The sequence below is a fragment of the Hyperolius riggenbachi genome, chromosome 6, assembly GCF_040937935.1.
Source record: "Hyperolius riggenbachi isolate aHypRig1 chromosome 6, aHypRig1.pri, whole genome shotgun sequence".
NCBI lineage: Eukaryota > Metazoa > Chordata > Amphibia > Anura > Hyperoliidae > Hyperolius > Hyperolius riggenbachi.
Genome location: NC_090651.1, coordinates 222650094 through 222667487, shown reverse-complemented (window position 1 = coordinate 222667487; position 17394 = coordinate 222650094). Strand labels below are relative to the sequence as shown.

At 45.2% G+C, this 17394-nt stretch overlaps 1 protein-coding gene across 2 annotated transcripts in view; it reads left to right on the top strand.

Annotated features, from left to right (window-relative positions):
• CFAP107 (cilia and flagella associated protein 107) overlaps positions 1-17394 on the top strand; it is a 48841-nt gene that overhangs the window by 9120 nt on the left and 22327 nt on the right. For both annotated transcript variants that reach the window (XR_011022099.1, XM_068240463.1), the window contains exon 3: positions 6930-7104. Coding sequence is in view for 1 of the 2 variants with exons in the window: in XM_068240463.1 (XP_068096564.1) it covers positions 6930-7104 (175 nt within the window). In the remaining variant the exon portion in view is untranslated. The remainder of the gene's footprint in view (positions 1-6929; positions 7105-17394) is intronic.

The following is a 17394-nucleotide window of genomic DNA, read 5'->3' as shown; positions in this document are numbered from 1 at the left end:
TGGAGGGAGACGGTAGAGTAAGCCTCATAAGGATCCAGAGAGGCTTCCCCCTCTTGAGGTAAGTACCTGCCAGGGACACTTTTTTCCATACAGGTTTACTCTGCACTGTACTGGTGCCACTCAGAATAGCTTGGAGGAACTTCTGGACGGTGCTAGTGCTATAAGGTCCAGAGACAGGGAACGAGGGGGGAGGGGAGTTGGGAGAGAGAGAGATCTGGAGGGCCACTTCTGAAAAGGCAATTTAGCCCACCATGGGCTAAATGTAATAGTTTTCCTTCAAATCAGGTGTACTTTAATGAAGCCTGTTTTACCTGCATCTGCTGCCATATGGTTAATATCTTATATGGTTGGCTGCTCTAAGCAACAGGTTTACTATTGCTACAGTTTTCTTTGGGTCTGTCTTGATAAATCTGCCCAACAGCTGTGAAGCGGAGGTACTTTTACCCCAGGAAGCAGAATTTGGCTAGTTATTTTCAGAATGGCATGCCAGATACCTGAATTACAAATATCTGGTCACTGCTAATTGCAAAACAACAAGCACATCTTCAATGTAGTAAACATTCTCTATTTACTGTAGAGCACACTTATTTTTTTTTTCATTTGTGGCAGGCATAATGTTTCCCGGGGGTTTTGGTACAAGAGGCTGATATACATACAGAAGTTCCCCACTGTCAAACCGGTTCTGATGCAAGAGATTGTTTGCAAGTTGAATTTGAGTGTAAAGGTGGCCACACACCATACAACTTTTTAAATATCTGTTCAATTCAAGAATTGCAATCAATTTTTCTGACTGATTGTAACATTTCAAAAATCTGACCAATGTACCACACACCTATGTTCAATTATTCCCCAATTATGATAAAAATGATCGGAAACTCTGAGAAATTGGCTAGGGTGTGTTTATTAATACATTGACAAACTAAAGCTGGCCACACACCATACATTTTTTTTAAATATCTATTCAATTTAAGAATTGCAATCAATTTTTCTGACTAATTGTAACATTTCAAAAATATGACCAATGTACCACACACCTATGCTCAATTTTTCCCCAATTATCATAAAAATGATTGGAAACTCTGAAAAAATTGCTTGGGTGTGTATATTAATAAATTGACAATCTAACACACACCATACAATCTTTAGAGGAATTGAAGAAAAATATCTGGCATTCCGGATAGATAAAAATCGAAAAAAAATGGGAAATCCGATCGGATTTTTCAGTCGAATGAAAAAAAAAGCTTTTGATTTCTTCGGGAGATCCGATCGTTTTTATCGAATTGTCGTAAAATCAGATCATTTTATTGTATCGTGTGTGGCCACCTTAACACACACCATACAATCCTTAGAAAATTGAAGAAAAATTTCCAGCATTCCGGATCAATTAAAATCGAGAAAAAAAAAACGGAAATCTGTTCAAATCAGATTTTTCAGTCGAATGAAAAAAAGCTTTAGATTTTTTCGGGAGATCCGATCATATTTATCGAATTGACGTAAAATCAGATATCATTGTATCGTGTGTGGCCACCTTAAAGTGAATGTGTACCGGTTTAAAAATAAAAAAGTCAGATACTCACCTAAGGAGAGGGAAGGCTCGGTCCTAATGAGCCTTCCCTCTCCTCTCACGGTGCCCGGTCCCGCGCAGGATCCCAAGTAGCAGTATTCGACCAGTTTGGTCAAATACTGGCACTTCCGCCACCGAAGGGAGGTTTCGGAAGCCTTCGGGAGCACTCGGGCTCCCGAAGACGGGCCGCTCCATACTACGCATACGCGAGTGCCCTCTATGACGCATACACGTGTGCGTGCCTGAGTGCTCCCGAAGACCTCCAAAGTCCCTGCGTACGGGGGAGCCAGCGCAGCACCGAGGGCACCGGGAGAGGAGAGGGAAGGCTCATTAGGACCGAGCCTTCCCTCTCCTTAGGTTAGTATCTGACTTTTTTATTTTTAAACTGGTACCCATTCATGTACAGTATTATGCAATGGATGTGTGGATAAATTATATCTTTTCAGAAGACTCTGATTTTGGACATACAGTACATACTACATTTTTGTTTTCCTTGGACTTTACACAACATACAGCAGTTTACACAACCTTATACCTTGTTGTAACCACAAAGCTATGTAGTAACACAAACAGTACGGTGTATTTTCTATGAGGAGCACATCTTTGTATGTATAAGACATTTGTAATTTGAGTAGTTTGTAAGAATGGGATTAATATGTACTAGTCTTCCTGGATTCAGACACATGATATTGTTTTGTGAAGCAATTTGAAGAAGTACTGGAAAGCATGGGAGGACTGGCCAGGGGGGGAGGGGGGAGATTTCCCCCCAGGCTGCCTCTCATTTAATGATTTAGGGCTGGTACAGTGCCTGTCACTAGACTCCAGAAGGCCTGCTTGCAGACAGTCCCTAGACTCCAGAAGAGCTGCTGGCAGACAGTCTCTAGACTCCAGGTGGGCTGCTGGCAGACATTGCCTAGACTCCAGGAGGGCTGCTGGCAGACAGTCCCTAGAGTCCAGGAGGGCTTCTGGCATGCAGTCCTTAGACTCCAGGAGGACTGCTGGCAGACAGTCACTCCAGGAGGGCTGCTTGCATGTGAATTCAACGCGACGGAAACCCTGGCTGTTGTAACTCAAAATGTATTATGTGTCCCCCGGTGCCAGTGCATTATACTTTACCTGTCACGCTGTCCCTCAAGTGTTCTTACTGTATTTCCCATGTGACTACTGGCATATAGCACGAGGGGCACGTGTGTGATGTCATTTGGGCTTGGGCTGCTGTGCAAACGGGCCTCTAGTTTGTGTTTTCCCTCCAGGCCAAAAGGTCCCAGTCCTCCCCTGCTGGAAAGGTCAATAGGAGTAAAAAGAAGCAGTATAAAATTGCCTCACAATACTTGCTAAATGGCACATTAAAGGATTCTGAAATGCTTATGGGTAAAAAAGCCTAAAATGCCTGACATTTTTTTTTTAATTCTTTATTTATGCAAAAAATAATCCCCCCCAAAAATATAACATTGAGTATCGCATATTGTTGTAATTGCAGATTACAAAGTATGTTAAAAGTCGCTGTCAAGTGCTACAGAACACAACATACAAACAAATTACAAAACATGAAAGGTACTCATGTAGTCAGAGCTCATAGTTAGCAGGGGCATGTGTGCCCCTGCTAAACCGCCGCTATCCCGCGGCTAAACGAGGGTCCCTGACCCCCCGAAATCCCCTCCGAGCAGCGGGGGATCTCTTCCGGATTGAGGCAGAGCTAACCGCCGCAGCCCTGCCCCACGCGCGTCTGTCAGCGCGTATCTCCGCCTCTCCCCCGCCCCTCTCAGTCTTCCTTCACTGAGAGGGGCGGGGGAGAGGCGGCGATGCGGCGCTGATAGACGCGACTGGAGGCAGGGCTGCAGCCGTTAGCCCTGCCTCTAGGAGCAGCAAAATCTACGACCAATTTGGTCGTTGATTTTGCGGGGGGGGGGGTTGGGGGTGAAGGGACCCCCGTTTAGCCGCGGGATAGCGGCATTTTAGCAGGGGCACACGTGCCCCTGCTAACTATGAGCTCTGAAGCGAGAATTATTCTCGCTTCAGTGTCTCTTTAAACCAAACCAGTGGCGTAGCAATGGGGGGTGCAGGATCCCGGAGGTCTATTTTGCAACAGGAGACTACGCAAGGTGAGGGACCTGAGTTAAGGTGCCGATTAACGGTACTATATTTTCACCAAATGCGATCTTTCAATGCGATTTGAATAATCGAATTGTATTGAAAATTTGCCGTTTATGAAGTCAATTGAAAAGAAATTATTCTTTGGTCGATTGCTTAGTAGGATAAAATCCTACAATGTTCCCATCATAGGCCTACATTATAGCAGTTCCAATTATAGGCCTACATGATAGCGGTTCTTATTATAGTGCCTACATTATAGCAATTCCCATTATGACAGCTAAATATAGTTGTTCCCATTATAGCAACTACATATGGTCTTTCCCATTATAGTGCCTACATTATAGCAGTTGCCATTATAGTGACTACATTATAGTGGTTCCCATTGTTGTGCCTACATTCAGGGGCGTCTCTAGCCATTTTGTCACTCCAGGCGAGAAAACCTGTGGCGCCCCCCTCCCCCCCCCGGTGTGGAGCCCCCTGCAGAAAATAATCATAACGCAGCAATGATTCATTTAAGATAATCGTAATGCGGCAATCTTTCACCAGAAAATAACCATAACGCAGCAATGATTCACCGTAAAATAATCATAACGCAGCAGTGGTTCATCATAAAATAATTTTAACGAAGCAAGGATTCGCCACAAAATAATTGTAATGTGGCAGCGTTCACCAGAAAATAATCATAATGTGGCCAGCGTTCACCAGAAAATAATCGTAATGTGGCCAGCATTCACCAGAACATAATCGTAATGTGGCCAGCGTTCACCAGAAAATAATCTTAATGTGGCCAACGTTCACCAGAAAATTATCCTAATGCGTGCAGCGTTTCACTAAAAATGTATAATTACCTGTAAAAAGAAAAGCATTTACTCACCTGCAGAAGACTTCTCTCCCTGGGCGCAGCTCCCCCGACCATCTTCCTGCAGCAGCGCAGCCAGCCTCCGAAAGTCCCGTGCTGACAGGCAGAGCAGGGTACAGGAAGATGGCGCCCGAAGCCCTGTACTGGAGAAACAAAGTCTCTAGTGCAGGGCTTCGGGCGCCATCTTGCCGTAGCCCTGCTCTGCCTGCCGGAAGACTATGCAGGCTGGAGCAGTGAGCTGCGGGGATGAACTGGGGCGGCATCTATTAGATGCCACGGCCAGTTCACCACATCTATAAATCATACACCTGCAAGGTGTTGGGCTGGCATGCTCGATCAGGTGCACGTTAGTACCAGCGTACAATATCAGGATGAGGGAAGAAACCCCAAGCTGTCCTCCAATGTAAAATTTGCCCTCCCTCCCCCGCGGCACTGTGTAGTATACTTTACCTGTCGGTGTCCGTCGCTGGATTCGGGCTCCATTCTCATACACGCGTCCCACGTGGGTGCATGCGTGACGTCACACACGTGCCCACGTATATGTCGGCAACCACATGGGGTATGTGTTTAAAAGGCAGTGCGGAGACAGAGCCAGCGACAGACACCAACAGGTAAAATACATCGTAGAGATGGGGTCACAAAGCTGATTCCTGAGAGATTTCATTCTGAAATCGATAAAGAATCGCCTGTGGTGTATGGGCAGCTGGCAGATCTCTCCCGATCAGAGAGGGATCTGTCGCTTTGTCGAATCTGCCCATGTAAGGGCACCTTAAAAATAACAGTAATAGGGACTGTGTGGAAGAGAGAGGGAGAGAGGCACGTAAATAGAGAGAGTCCAGATAGATAGATGTTGGAAAGACAGAAGGGGAACATTAGAAAGAAGGGAAGATAAATAGGTAGATGAGAGCTTGGGGGAAGATGAATAATGGCTCACTAGTGCAGTGCTCCAGTCCTCTCCCCTTGAGAGATGCAAGCACTGTCACTGTAATGGCCCGTACTCACGGGCTGCAAAAATCGCCTGTCGCCAGCACACGTGAGCGTGTGGGCGACAGGCCGGCAACAGCTTCTCTCCAGGTCCCTCCGCGTACTCACGCGGAAGAGGGACCAGCGGCGAGATGGAAGCTGTCGCCGACGTTCCTCCTCCCCCCGCCGGAAGCTCCATAAACCTCAATGGAGGTTGCTGTCGCTAGTCCGCGTACTCACGCGGACTAGCGACAGTTGCGGCGGGGGGGCAGCGGCTACTGTCGCCATGCGATTGAAAGTTTCAATCGCCTGGCGACATGAGCGACGGGCGACAGTTCAGGGTGCGAGCGCGTGCGGCGGCCCATACTCACGGGCGACCTGTCGCCGCAACACGCGCGCGCCGCGTGTTGCGGCGACAAATGTCACTCGTGAGTATGGGCCATAAGAAGGGAAAGAGGGGGAGGGGGTCAGGGACAGCAGAGCAGAGGCATAGATAAGAATCAAAGTCAGCCAGACTATAATCTAATTGTAATCGTCCAGCTCACCACACAGTGCTCTCCTGGGCTGTCACCTCTTCCAGCTGCAGCACTCTGATCTCTCTCCCCCCTGCTGTGCAGATGTATTGTACTAGAATGAGAGGCTGACTGTGTGCCTCTGTCTCATTCTCATCCAAACTTGCCGCTCTGCAGGAAAGAGGGGGGGAGGAGGCCATAGAGGAGCAGGAAGTAGCACAGAGTTGTGCTGTGCTTGCAATGTATGATTTGACGTGACCCGCAGATTGTTGCAGAAGGGCCCTGCCGCTGTATGTTTTCCCCTGGACTGAGGTGCGCAGAGAGGAGAGGGGCGCCACCACCACGTGACATGTGACATCACACAGTTGTTGAAAGGCCCCTGAGCTCCCTCTGAACCAGTACGAGCCTGCTTTCCCCCAAGCCCAGCGCGGCGGCGCCCCTCCCCCACCCGGCGCTCCAGGCCACCGTCTGTCCTTGCCTGGTGGCTGGGACACCTTTGCCTACATTGTAGCAGTTCCCATTATAGAACCTACTGTACATTATAGTGAGCCCCATTAGACAGCTTCCCTTGAGCCAGCAGAGCGGCTCTGTGCTACTGCGTATAGGCAAACTCGCTGGTGCCTGCACAGTGCGCCTGTAATCCTACAAGGAGAGGAGAGCAGCTGTGAAGCTCATGACGGTCTCAGTCAGCAACTGAGGGGTCGAGGAGGATTCAGAGCCTACCCCCAAAAAATCTATAACTTAAAAAAAAGTTACAGGTTTACTTTAAAAACCTAGTAGTCAGCCCCCTGCAAATGAGCATGCTGCAGGTCCTGCAAAAGCTGCCATCATCTGTGGAGATAACTGTTTTTTTCCACCCCAGACACCCTGTTACTTTTTATGGGATTTCCTCTTTATTGTCCCTTTCAAATAAATGGCCTCTTTTCCACCCTTACAGGGCTTACCAAAGCAGCATTTACTGTTTCATCATGGAGAACCGGGTTCTAGGCACTTGGTGTCCCAGTATGATGACAATTACATTAGACATGGAAATCCTACATTGCCACCACTCCGCAGCTGGGATGGGAACGGTCTCGCCTGGCTCCCGGAGAGATCTGATTTCCCTGTCACAGGTACACTCTACATGTTCTTTGTTTATCTCTGTTTCATATCTAATGTATTTACCATCACTATGTTAAAGTCCAACAGAGTTCTAAACACCAAGGGTCTCAGATCTTCCCAGGACTGTGTTCCAAGAAGAGGTTGTGTAATTATTATTTCACCACCTAAGTTTCTCAGTGACAAACATGGTAATATCTGTGTTCCACATGCATATTTTGGTTTTGGCTGTGAGTGTGCGGAAGTGGGGGTACAGTCCATGTTTACGTGTGTGTGGGGGAGAGAGTGTAGTGTGATGTGCATGTAGGTGTCGGAGAACTTTGTGTGTGTGTGGGGGGGGGGGGGGGAGGGGGAGTGTAGTGTGATGTGCTGTAGGTGTCGGAGAACTTTGTGTGTGTGTGGGGGGGGAGGGGGAGTGTAGTGTGATGTGTATGTAGGTGTCGGAGAGCTTTGTGTGTGTGTGTGTGTGTGTGTGTGTGTGTAGACTGTACAGTATGTAGTGTACTACTGTGTGTTTGGGGTTCAGTATGGTGTGGGTTGGGATATGTAGTGCGATGTGTGTGGGAGGTCATGGGAGAGCAGTGTGATGCGAGTATGAGGAAATTGCAGTGTGACGTGTAAGTGGGGGGAAGGGAGTGCAGAACAATGTGCATGTATGTGTTTGGGAGCGATGTGTGGTGCAGTGTGTGTGTGTGTGTGGGGGGGGGGGGGGGGGGGGGGAGGGGGGAGGGTGATGGTACAATGTGATGTGTTTGTGTGTTTGGGGGGCAGAGAACTGTGAGGTGTGCGTGTGTGTGTATGTATATATATATGTGTGTATATATATATATATATATATATATATATATATATATATATACATATATATATATATATATATATATATATATATATATATATGTATATATATATATATATATATATACAGTGGGAATGCGGAAGTTTGGGCAACCTTGTTAATCGTCATGATTTTCCTGTATAAATCGTTGGTTGTTACGGTAAAAAATGTCGGTTAAATATATCATATAGGAGACACAGTGATTTTTGAGAAGTGAAATGAAGTTTATTGCATTTACAGAAAGTGTGCAATAATTGTTTAAATAAAATTATGCAGGTGCATATATTTGGGCACTGTTGTCATTTTATTGATTCCAAAACCTTTAGAACTAATTATTGGAACTCAAATTGGCTTGGTAAGCTCAGTGACCCCTGACCTACATACACAGGTTAATCCAATTATGAGAAAGAGTATTTAAAGAGACACTGAAGCGAAAAAAAATTATGATATTATGATTTGTATGTGTAGTACAGCTAAGAAATAAAACATTAAGATCAGATACATCAGTCTAATTGATTCCAGTATAGGAAGAGTTAAGAAACTCCAGTTGTTATCTCTATGCAAAAAAGCCATTAAGCTCTACGACTTTCAAAGCCATGGAGAGGACTGTCTTCTGACTTTTATTATCTCAACTGTTAGTGAATAAATTTCTTTTTCTCTGCCAGAGGAGAGGTCATTAGTTTACAGACTGCTCTGAAAGAATCATTTTGAATGCTGAGTGTTATGTAATCTGCACATATTATAGAATAAGGCAATGTTAGAAAAAACACTATATACCTGAAAATAAAAATATAAGAATATTTTCTTTGCTGCTAATCTTCTAGTAATTATTCATAGTACACAACCAATTCATTATATCATATATTTTTTCAGTGTCTCTTTAAGGGAGTCATTTGTAAGTTTCCCTCCTCTTTTAATTTTTTTCTGAAGAGTAGCAACATGGGGGTCTCAAAACAACTCTCAAATGACCTGAAGACAAAGATTGTTCACTATCATGGTTTAGGGGAAGCAGGGGTCGAGTCCTGCGTGGACGTGGGTGGACGGCATCCACTTACTTTTTCCAGAGAGTTAACGCTGTCCACCCTGGCTTGTGTGGAGGGGAGCAGCGCAGAGAAGGCGAGCTATGGGGACAGCGGGGAGGGGCGGACGTCTCCCCCCCTTCCCTCACCTTCGTGCTCCCCTTCCTGCCTCTCCCCTCCGGTGTTTCCAAGTGTCGGGCCGGCTGCAAAAGTGGCCGGAGACTTACTGCCTTCTTCCAGCCGCAAGGGACGCTCCGCTCTGTGTGCGGCTAGAAGTCCAGACTAGCCGCACACAGAGCGGAGCGTCCCTTGCAACTGGAATGCGGTAAATTTCCGCCCACTTTTGCTGCCGGCCCGACACTTGAAAACACCGGAGGGGAGAGGCAGGATGGGGAGCACAAAGGTGAGGGAAGGGGGGGAGACATCCGCCCCTCCCCGCTGTCCCCATAGCTCGCCTTCTCTGCGCTGCTCCCCTCCTCCTAGGGGCACACCTGGCTAGCTGGGGACATATACCCCTGCCTACATATACTGGGGACATATCCCACTGGCTACATATACTGGCACATATACCTCTGCCTATATATACTGGGCACATATCCCACTGGCTATATATACTGGGCACATATCCCACTGGCTATATATACTGGGCACATATCCCACTGGCTACATATACTGGGCACATATCCCACTGGCTATATATACTCGGCACATATCCCACTGGCTACATATACTGGGCACATATACCTCTGCCTATATATACTGGGCACATATCCCACTGGCTATATATACTAGGCACAAATACCCCCGGCTATACTGTATATACTGGGCACATATCCCACTGGCTACATATACTGGGCACATATCGCACTGGCTATATATACTGGGCACATATACCTCTGCCTATATATACTGGGCACATATCCCACTGGCTATATATACTGGGCACATATCCCACTGACTATATATATACTGGGCACATATACCCCTGGCTATATATACTGGGCACATATATCCCTGCCTATATATACTGGTCACATATCCCACTGGCTACATATACTGGGCACATATACCTCTGCCTATATATACTGGCCACATATCCCATTGACTATATATACTGGGCACATATCCCACTGGCTATATATACTGGGCACATATACCCCTGGCTACATTTACCCCTGCTTATATATACTGGGCACATATCCGACTGGCTACATATACTGGCCACATATACCTCTGCCTATATATACTGGGCACATATCCCACTGGCTATATATACTGGGCACATACACCTCTGACTACATATACTGGGCACATATACCACTGGCTACATATACTGGGCACATATACCCCTGTCTACATATACTAGGCAACTATACCTCTGGCTACATATACTGGGGACTACTATACTCATGGCTACTTATACTGGGGACACCTATAGACCTGGCTACCTATGCTGGGGGTACCTATTTTGGGGGAACTGCTGCATTTTGTGGAACCGCTGTTATGTATTTTGGGTAACAGCTGCCAGATTATGTGTATGTTAGGGGAACAGCTGCTGCCAGATTACGTGTATTTTGGGGAACTGCTGCCATATTGTGTATGTTTGGGGGACCACTGCTGCCAGATTATATGTATTTCGGGTGTTACGTGTATTTTGGGTGTTCCGCTGCCAGGTTTCGCTTATTTTGGGGAACTGCTTCCAAATTATGCGTATGTTGGGGGAACTGCTGCTGCCACTATTTTAAAGGGAACCACTGCCATATTATCTGTATTTTGGAGGAACTTCTACCAGATTATGTGTCTTTTTGGTGAAATGCTGTCAGATTACATCTATTTTTGGGGGATACACTACGGCAGAGCACAAACTTCCTCAGCAGACCTTTTACATCACTGCTAAGGTCATGTATATTTGGCCCCACCCATGACCACGCCCACGGTATGCTTGACCACGCCCATTTTTGGCACGCCGCGCGTTTTCCAAGTGAGTCCACTCACTTCTTTTCCCAGGACTAGAACCCTGAGGGGAAGGATACAGAAAGCTGTCTCAGAGATTTCAGCTGTCTGTTTCCACAGTTAGGAACATATTGAGGAAATGGAAGACCACAGGCTTAGTTCAAGTTAAAATTCCCGATACAAGCATCGCACACACGTCGGTAGGTAGGCTGGTGCTGGACCCCCAGGCAATGTGCAAGTAATTTTCATGAAGGAGTCTGCACACAAACCGTAGAAGCAATAAACGTGAAGTATTTATTCTCCCATCACATACATGTGCAGACACAGTCTGACCTGCTTAGGTCGACGCACGTTTCGGGGCCACGCAGGGTCCCCTTTGTCAAGACAGATAGCAGATAAGACATACACGATGTCTTATCTGCTATCTGTCTTGACAAAGGGGACCCTGCGTGGCCCCGAAACGTGCGTCGACCTAAGCAGGTCAGACTGTGTCTGCACATGTATGTGATGGGAGAATAAATACTTCACGTTTATTGCTTCTACGGTTTGTGTGCAGACTCCTTCATGAAAATTAGTTCAAGTTAAGACTCGAAGTGGCAGACCAAGAAAAATCTTGGATAGACAGAAGTGACGAATGGTGAGAACAGTCAGAGTCAACCCACAGACCAACACCAAAGACCTACAACATCATCTTGCTGTAGATGGAGTCACTGTGCATTGTTCAACCATTCAAGCGAGAGTGATGCAGAGGAAGCCTTTGCTCCGCCCAAAGCACAAACAGAGCCGCTTGAGCTATGCTAAAGCACATTTGGACAAGCCAGCTTCATTTTGGAATAAGGTGCTGTGGACTGATGTAACTAAAACTGAGTTATAGGGGTGTTATGCATGCAGGAAAAACAACACAGCATTCCAAGAAAAACACCTGCTACCTACAGTAAAATATGGTGGTGGTTCCATCATGCTGTGAGGCTGTGTGGCCAGTGCAGGGATTAGGAATCTTGTCAAAGTTGAGGGACACTATGTCCAGGAATCAGTGATAAAGCTGAAGCTGCGCCGGGGCTGGATCTTTCAACAAGACAACGACACTAAAAACTGCTCAAAATCTACTAAGGCATTCCTGCAGAGGAACAAGTTCAATGTTCTGGAATGGCCATCTCAGTCCCCAGACCTGAATATAATTGAAAATCTGTGGCGTGAGTTAAAGAGAGCTGTCCATGCTCGGAAGCCATCAAACCTGAATGAACTAGAGATGTTTTGTAAAGAGGAATGGTCCAATATACCTTCAACCAGAATCCAGACTCTCATTGGAACCTACAGGAAGCATTAAGAGGCTTTAATATCTGCCAAAGGAGGATCTACAAAATATTGATTTCATTTCTTTTTTGTGATGCCCACATTTATGCACCTGCCTAATTGTGTTTAAACAATTATTGCACACTTTCTGTAAATCCAATAAACGTCATTTCACTTCTCAAATATCACTGTGCGTGTCTCCTATATGATATATTTTACTGACATTTTTTATTGTAACAACAAATGATTTATACAAGAAAATCATGACGATTAACAAGGCTGCCTAAACTTTCGCATCCCACTGTGTGTGTGTGTATGTGTATATATATATATATATATATATATATATATATATATATATGTCAGGATTGATGTGGTTACCTCCGCAGCGGGGAGTGGTGCGGCCGCCGCTCCCGCGTCTGACATCACTGCGGATCTCGCCACATCATCTCCTTCCGGTAGAGCAGGTCTCTCCAGGGTGCATCAAAGCAGGGCAGCTCACGCGCGCACCAGGAGACAGGACTTTTATGCTTTGAGAAGGCGGGTCAGCTGACCTGCCGGTCAGCTGACAGCAGTGGGCTGACTCTCGCCACCGATTGGCTGGAGTCTGTGGGGCGGAACTTGTGGATTACCTGGTTGTATTTAAGGACTGAGCTGTCAGTGGCTCATTGTCTGCTGTTGCTGAAACTTTGCGGTTAAGCTCTCAGACCTTAGTCAGATCCTAGTGTGTTTGATCCGGCAGGACCCCGGGGATTCACACATAGCGCAGGATTATTATTATCTATTCGTAATTGTAATATTACTTATACTGTATATTGATTTAATGTGTATGACCTCCAGTGGCGTATCTAGGCAAGACAGAGCACATGGCAAATACTAAAATTGCGCCCCCACCCTTCTTTCCACACACACACACACACACACACCTACAATCAAAAGCATCCTGTCTAACCTTTCTGGACAGGGTAACCCCTTTATGCATTCAGAACACACACGCACACACACAAATACCAGAATGTAACAGTCACTATGAAATAAATGAGGCTATCCTTCTGATCCTCTGCCTCTAATACTTTAAGACAGGGAACATACTTGACTGTTTTCATACGCATTTTCTGCACAGAAAAACTGAAAACTCATGTTAATCAAGGGGCTAGTTCACACTTAATGTGTTTTTCTTGCACAGAAAAAAAACTGACATTCTGCATGATAATTGTGCATATTTTGTCAGTTTTCTGTATCAATTACATTAGCTGTTGTGAAAAAAAGCACACGTTTTTCTGCATAGAAACACACTTGGTGTGCAAAAAATGTGCGCAGAAAAAGCCGAGTTGAAAACTGAAAAACAAGTGTGATCCCTGCCATAGACCCTGAACAAGTATGCAGATCAAATGTCTATGACACATCTGAAAAGATTAGCTGCATGCATGTTTCAGGTGTGTAATTTAGACCCTAGTGACCAGAAGGATCAGCAGGCTTTCCATGCAACTGGTATTGTTTAAAAGGAAATAAATATGGCAGCCACCACTCTCATATTAATGAAAGCAATGACACATTTACAGTGATGGTTATAACATAATAAAAGCCTGACAACCTATTAAATATCAGTAGATAGGTACTGAGTTAGAAACATAATGCATTTTAACAACTGAGGTATACTGTACAAGAGAGAGGTTGTTAAATCTGGCCACAGAGATGCCAGCAGCGTAATGGTTAAAGTGCAGAGAGTGCCATAAATAAAAGTAAGTAAACAGCACACTGAGATAAGGCTGAGGAATGTGTGAATGACAGAGCTGAATGGATGTGAGATCTTGTAACCTCCAGACCAGGAGCATCTGCTGCTATCTCGGGGGACTGAGACATGATCTGTGGTAGGGAGTGAGGGAAAACTTCAGAGCTCACCTCTCAATTGCTTGTAATGTAGATATATGACAAAGGCTGAGACGCATACATCAAAAAAGGGCGTCGGGAAAAAAGGGCGCGTGGTGTAAACGATAAACAGTATTATCGTTTATAGAAATATTGTGTAGAATTTCGTTTACAAATAGTGTTTTAAGAATTTATAAATCACTAAATAATGTGTATGAGATCGGCAATTTTTAAAACGTTAATCTTCCCTGTTTGTAAACTAAAACTTATATTTACGTTTGTTAAAAACCCTCCCTGTACCTATCCCTAACCCCTAGACCCCCTGTTGGTGCCTAACGCTAAGACCCCCCAGTTGGTGCCTAAACCTAAGACCCCCCTATTGGTGCCTAAACCTAAGACCCCCCTGTTGGTGCCTAAACCTAAGACCCCCCTGTTGGTACCTAAACCTAAGACCCCCCGGTTGGTGCCTAAACCTAAGACCCCCCTGGTGGTGTCTAAACCTAAGACCCTCTATGGATAATAATGTTTTACAGACATTAATAAATAAAAAATGTAAATAAAAAAATGTAAATAATTTTTTTGGGTGGATAATAATGTTTTAAAAATGTTTTAGAAATAGTGATTTAGTATCTGTATAAACGTTATTCGTCACGGGCTCATTTTGTACATCACAAACATAGTTATAAATCCTTAAAAATCTCCGGGCGCCGTTTGTTAAAACGTTAATAATCTCCAGCGCCTTTTTTTCCCTGTTCGGCGCCCATTAAACGATATTTATAATGGGAGTGAATGGGGCGCCCTTTTTGTCCACTTGTCTCATGCGCCCAAATCTCCTGCTTCCGGCTGAGACGGCCAGGCTGCTGTATGATTGTTACTCCCTTAGACTCAGAAATGCTGTCAGCAGCACTGCGCCCCCCCTGATGATTGAAGAGGGAGGTCGCCTGGGGCACGTGTCATGCCTGCATCCCTCCAGATACGTGTCTGATGACCTCTTGCCTGAACCTCTGATTACTCTCTGCCTCTCGATTCTGTACCTTGCCAATCTGATCTGTTGCCGACCTCGGCCCGACCTCATACTCTGATTAAGCCTTCTGATTCTGTACCTTTGCCATTCTGACCTGTTGCCGATCTCGGCCTGTATACTCACTATGCAATTGCCTGACTATTCTGTACCGCTGCCTGACCGACCTGTTACCGACCCAGCTTGTACGACCATTCTCTGTTTAGTGACAGCCCCAGTCACCAAGGGCTGTCACTCAGGAGTACTCCTGTTACTACGGTGCACCAAATACACGTGTGATCACACTCTGAATAAAGTACTGACTACTGTGCTGATAGAGCAGTTTTCTGATTGTCAGATACACCACCGATCATTATATATATATATATGTATATATATATATATATATATATATATATATATATATATATATATATATATATATATATATATATATATATATATATATAATGTAGTGTACTGTATGTTTGGGGTTGTAGTATGATGTGTGTAGAGGATGTAGTGTGGTGTGTGGTTGTGTGTGTGTGTGCGTGGGGGGGGGGGGAATGGGGGGTGCTGTATGATGTGTGTGTGAGGATGCAGTGTGTGTGTGTGTTTGTGTGTGTGTGTGTGGGGGGGGGGGGGTGCACTGTTATACTGTTTGTGTAAGGGTGTATGTAGTTATGATCTTTTTGGGGGTGTAGTGTGCGAAGCTGGAAATTTGTGCGCTGGCGGCACCGCTGAAGTTTCAGCACCATCATAGTAATTCAGATAATAGATGGAAATTAGGGCATAAAACAGGCCTGATAAAATAGCTGGCGCCGGGCCTGCCCACCTGATAATTTTTTGTTTTTTGAAATCGTTTGTTGTTGTTGCACCTGAAATGTTTCATTATTTGTAGCAGATTTGCATCGGGGGGGGGGGGGGGGGGGGGGGTGTAAATGTTAAGCCTCAGGAAGAGGTTTATAAAGTTTGGCATCAGCGGGGGAGGGGGGTCAGTGTGGTGATTAGGGTTAGGCATCTGAGGGGGGAGGGTTCTATGTGAGAGTAGAGTAAGATTTAGCTGTAGTAAAATATAAGAAATGCCGACATTAGTATATCATAATTTACACTGTAAGATATCATTAAAGGGACACTATGGCAACAAAAAAAAAATTTAAAATATGTGCAAATAAATTACTTTTCTCATATTTTGCTGTCACTTACAGCAGGTAGTAGAAATCTTACAGAAGTGACAGGTTTTGAACTAGTTCATCTCTTCAAAGGGGGTTCTCAGGGATTTATTTATTTTCAAAAGCACTTAGTGAATGGCAGTTGCCCCGTCCAACTGCCAAAAACTGTGTAGCAAGCAGGGAAGCTGGACAGCATCATTGTTTAAATCCTTTTTAGGGAATACCTTTATAAAGAATAAAAGCCTTGCTGAGAATCCCCAGTGAAGAGATGGACTAGTCCAAAACCTGTCACTTCTGTCAGATTTCTACTACCTACTGTAAGTGACAGCAACATAGGAGAAAAGTAATTTATGGCTCATTTTACTGTGGAAAAAACATACTTCTTATTTGTTTATGTTTGCACATATTTTACATTTTCCAATTTTTCGCCATAGTGCCCCTTTAAATGTTACCAATATTCTACTATTGGCTATTCCTGGGTGCCCAAATGTCCTGGCACCTTCATTTTGGGTATGCTGCAGTGTGTGTGTGTGTGTGTGTGTGTGTAGGTGGAAGGGGTTGCAGCGTGACGTGTGTGTGAGTGGTGCAGTGTGAGGTGTGTCTGTGGGGTTGGGGGAGGGGGGGTTGCAGTGTGGTGTGTGTGTAGTGTGGAGGTGCAGTATAATGTGTGTGGTGGAAGTGCAGTATAGTATGTATGTAAATGCACACACATAGGGTGTATAGGGGAACTGAGGGCCGGTTCTCACTTGGGCGATTAGCGGCTGATTCCCCTCTGATCGCTGAAGCGCTAACACTTTTAAAAGTGCTAGCGCAATATTAACCTATGGCAGTGATCTCACTGGCACGATTGCCGTCGATCGCGGGTGTTTCGCGATTAGCGGCAGTCGCAAAATGTGGTCCCTGCAGCTTCTTATTCTTATTCTTAGATTCTTATACAGTGCTTATAAAAGCGCTGATCGCGATCAATCTGAATCACAAGAGTGTACAGTGCTTTACTGCGGTAATCACAGTAAAATCACCAGCGCAAAATGGTAGCGCTAAGCTAAGTGCTACAGTTTTGCGCTTTTAAGTGTGAATGGGTCCTGACTGTTTTGCCTAGTGCACCTGAATGGCTACAAATTATCTTGCTTCTACATTTGTAGCAAGAGGAGAGAAATTTT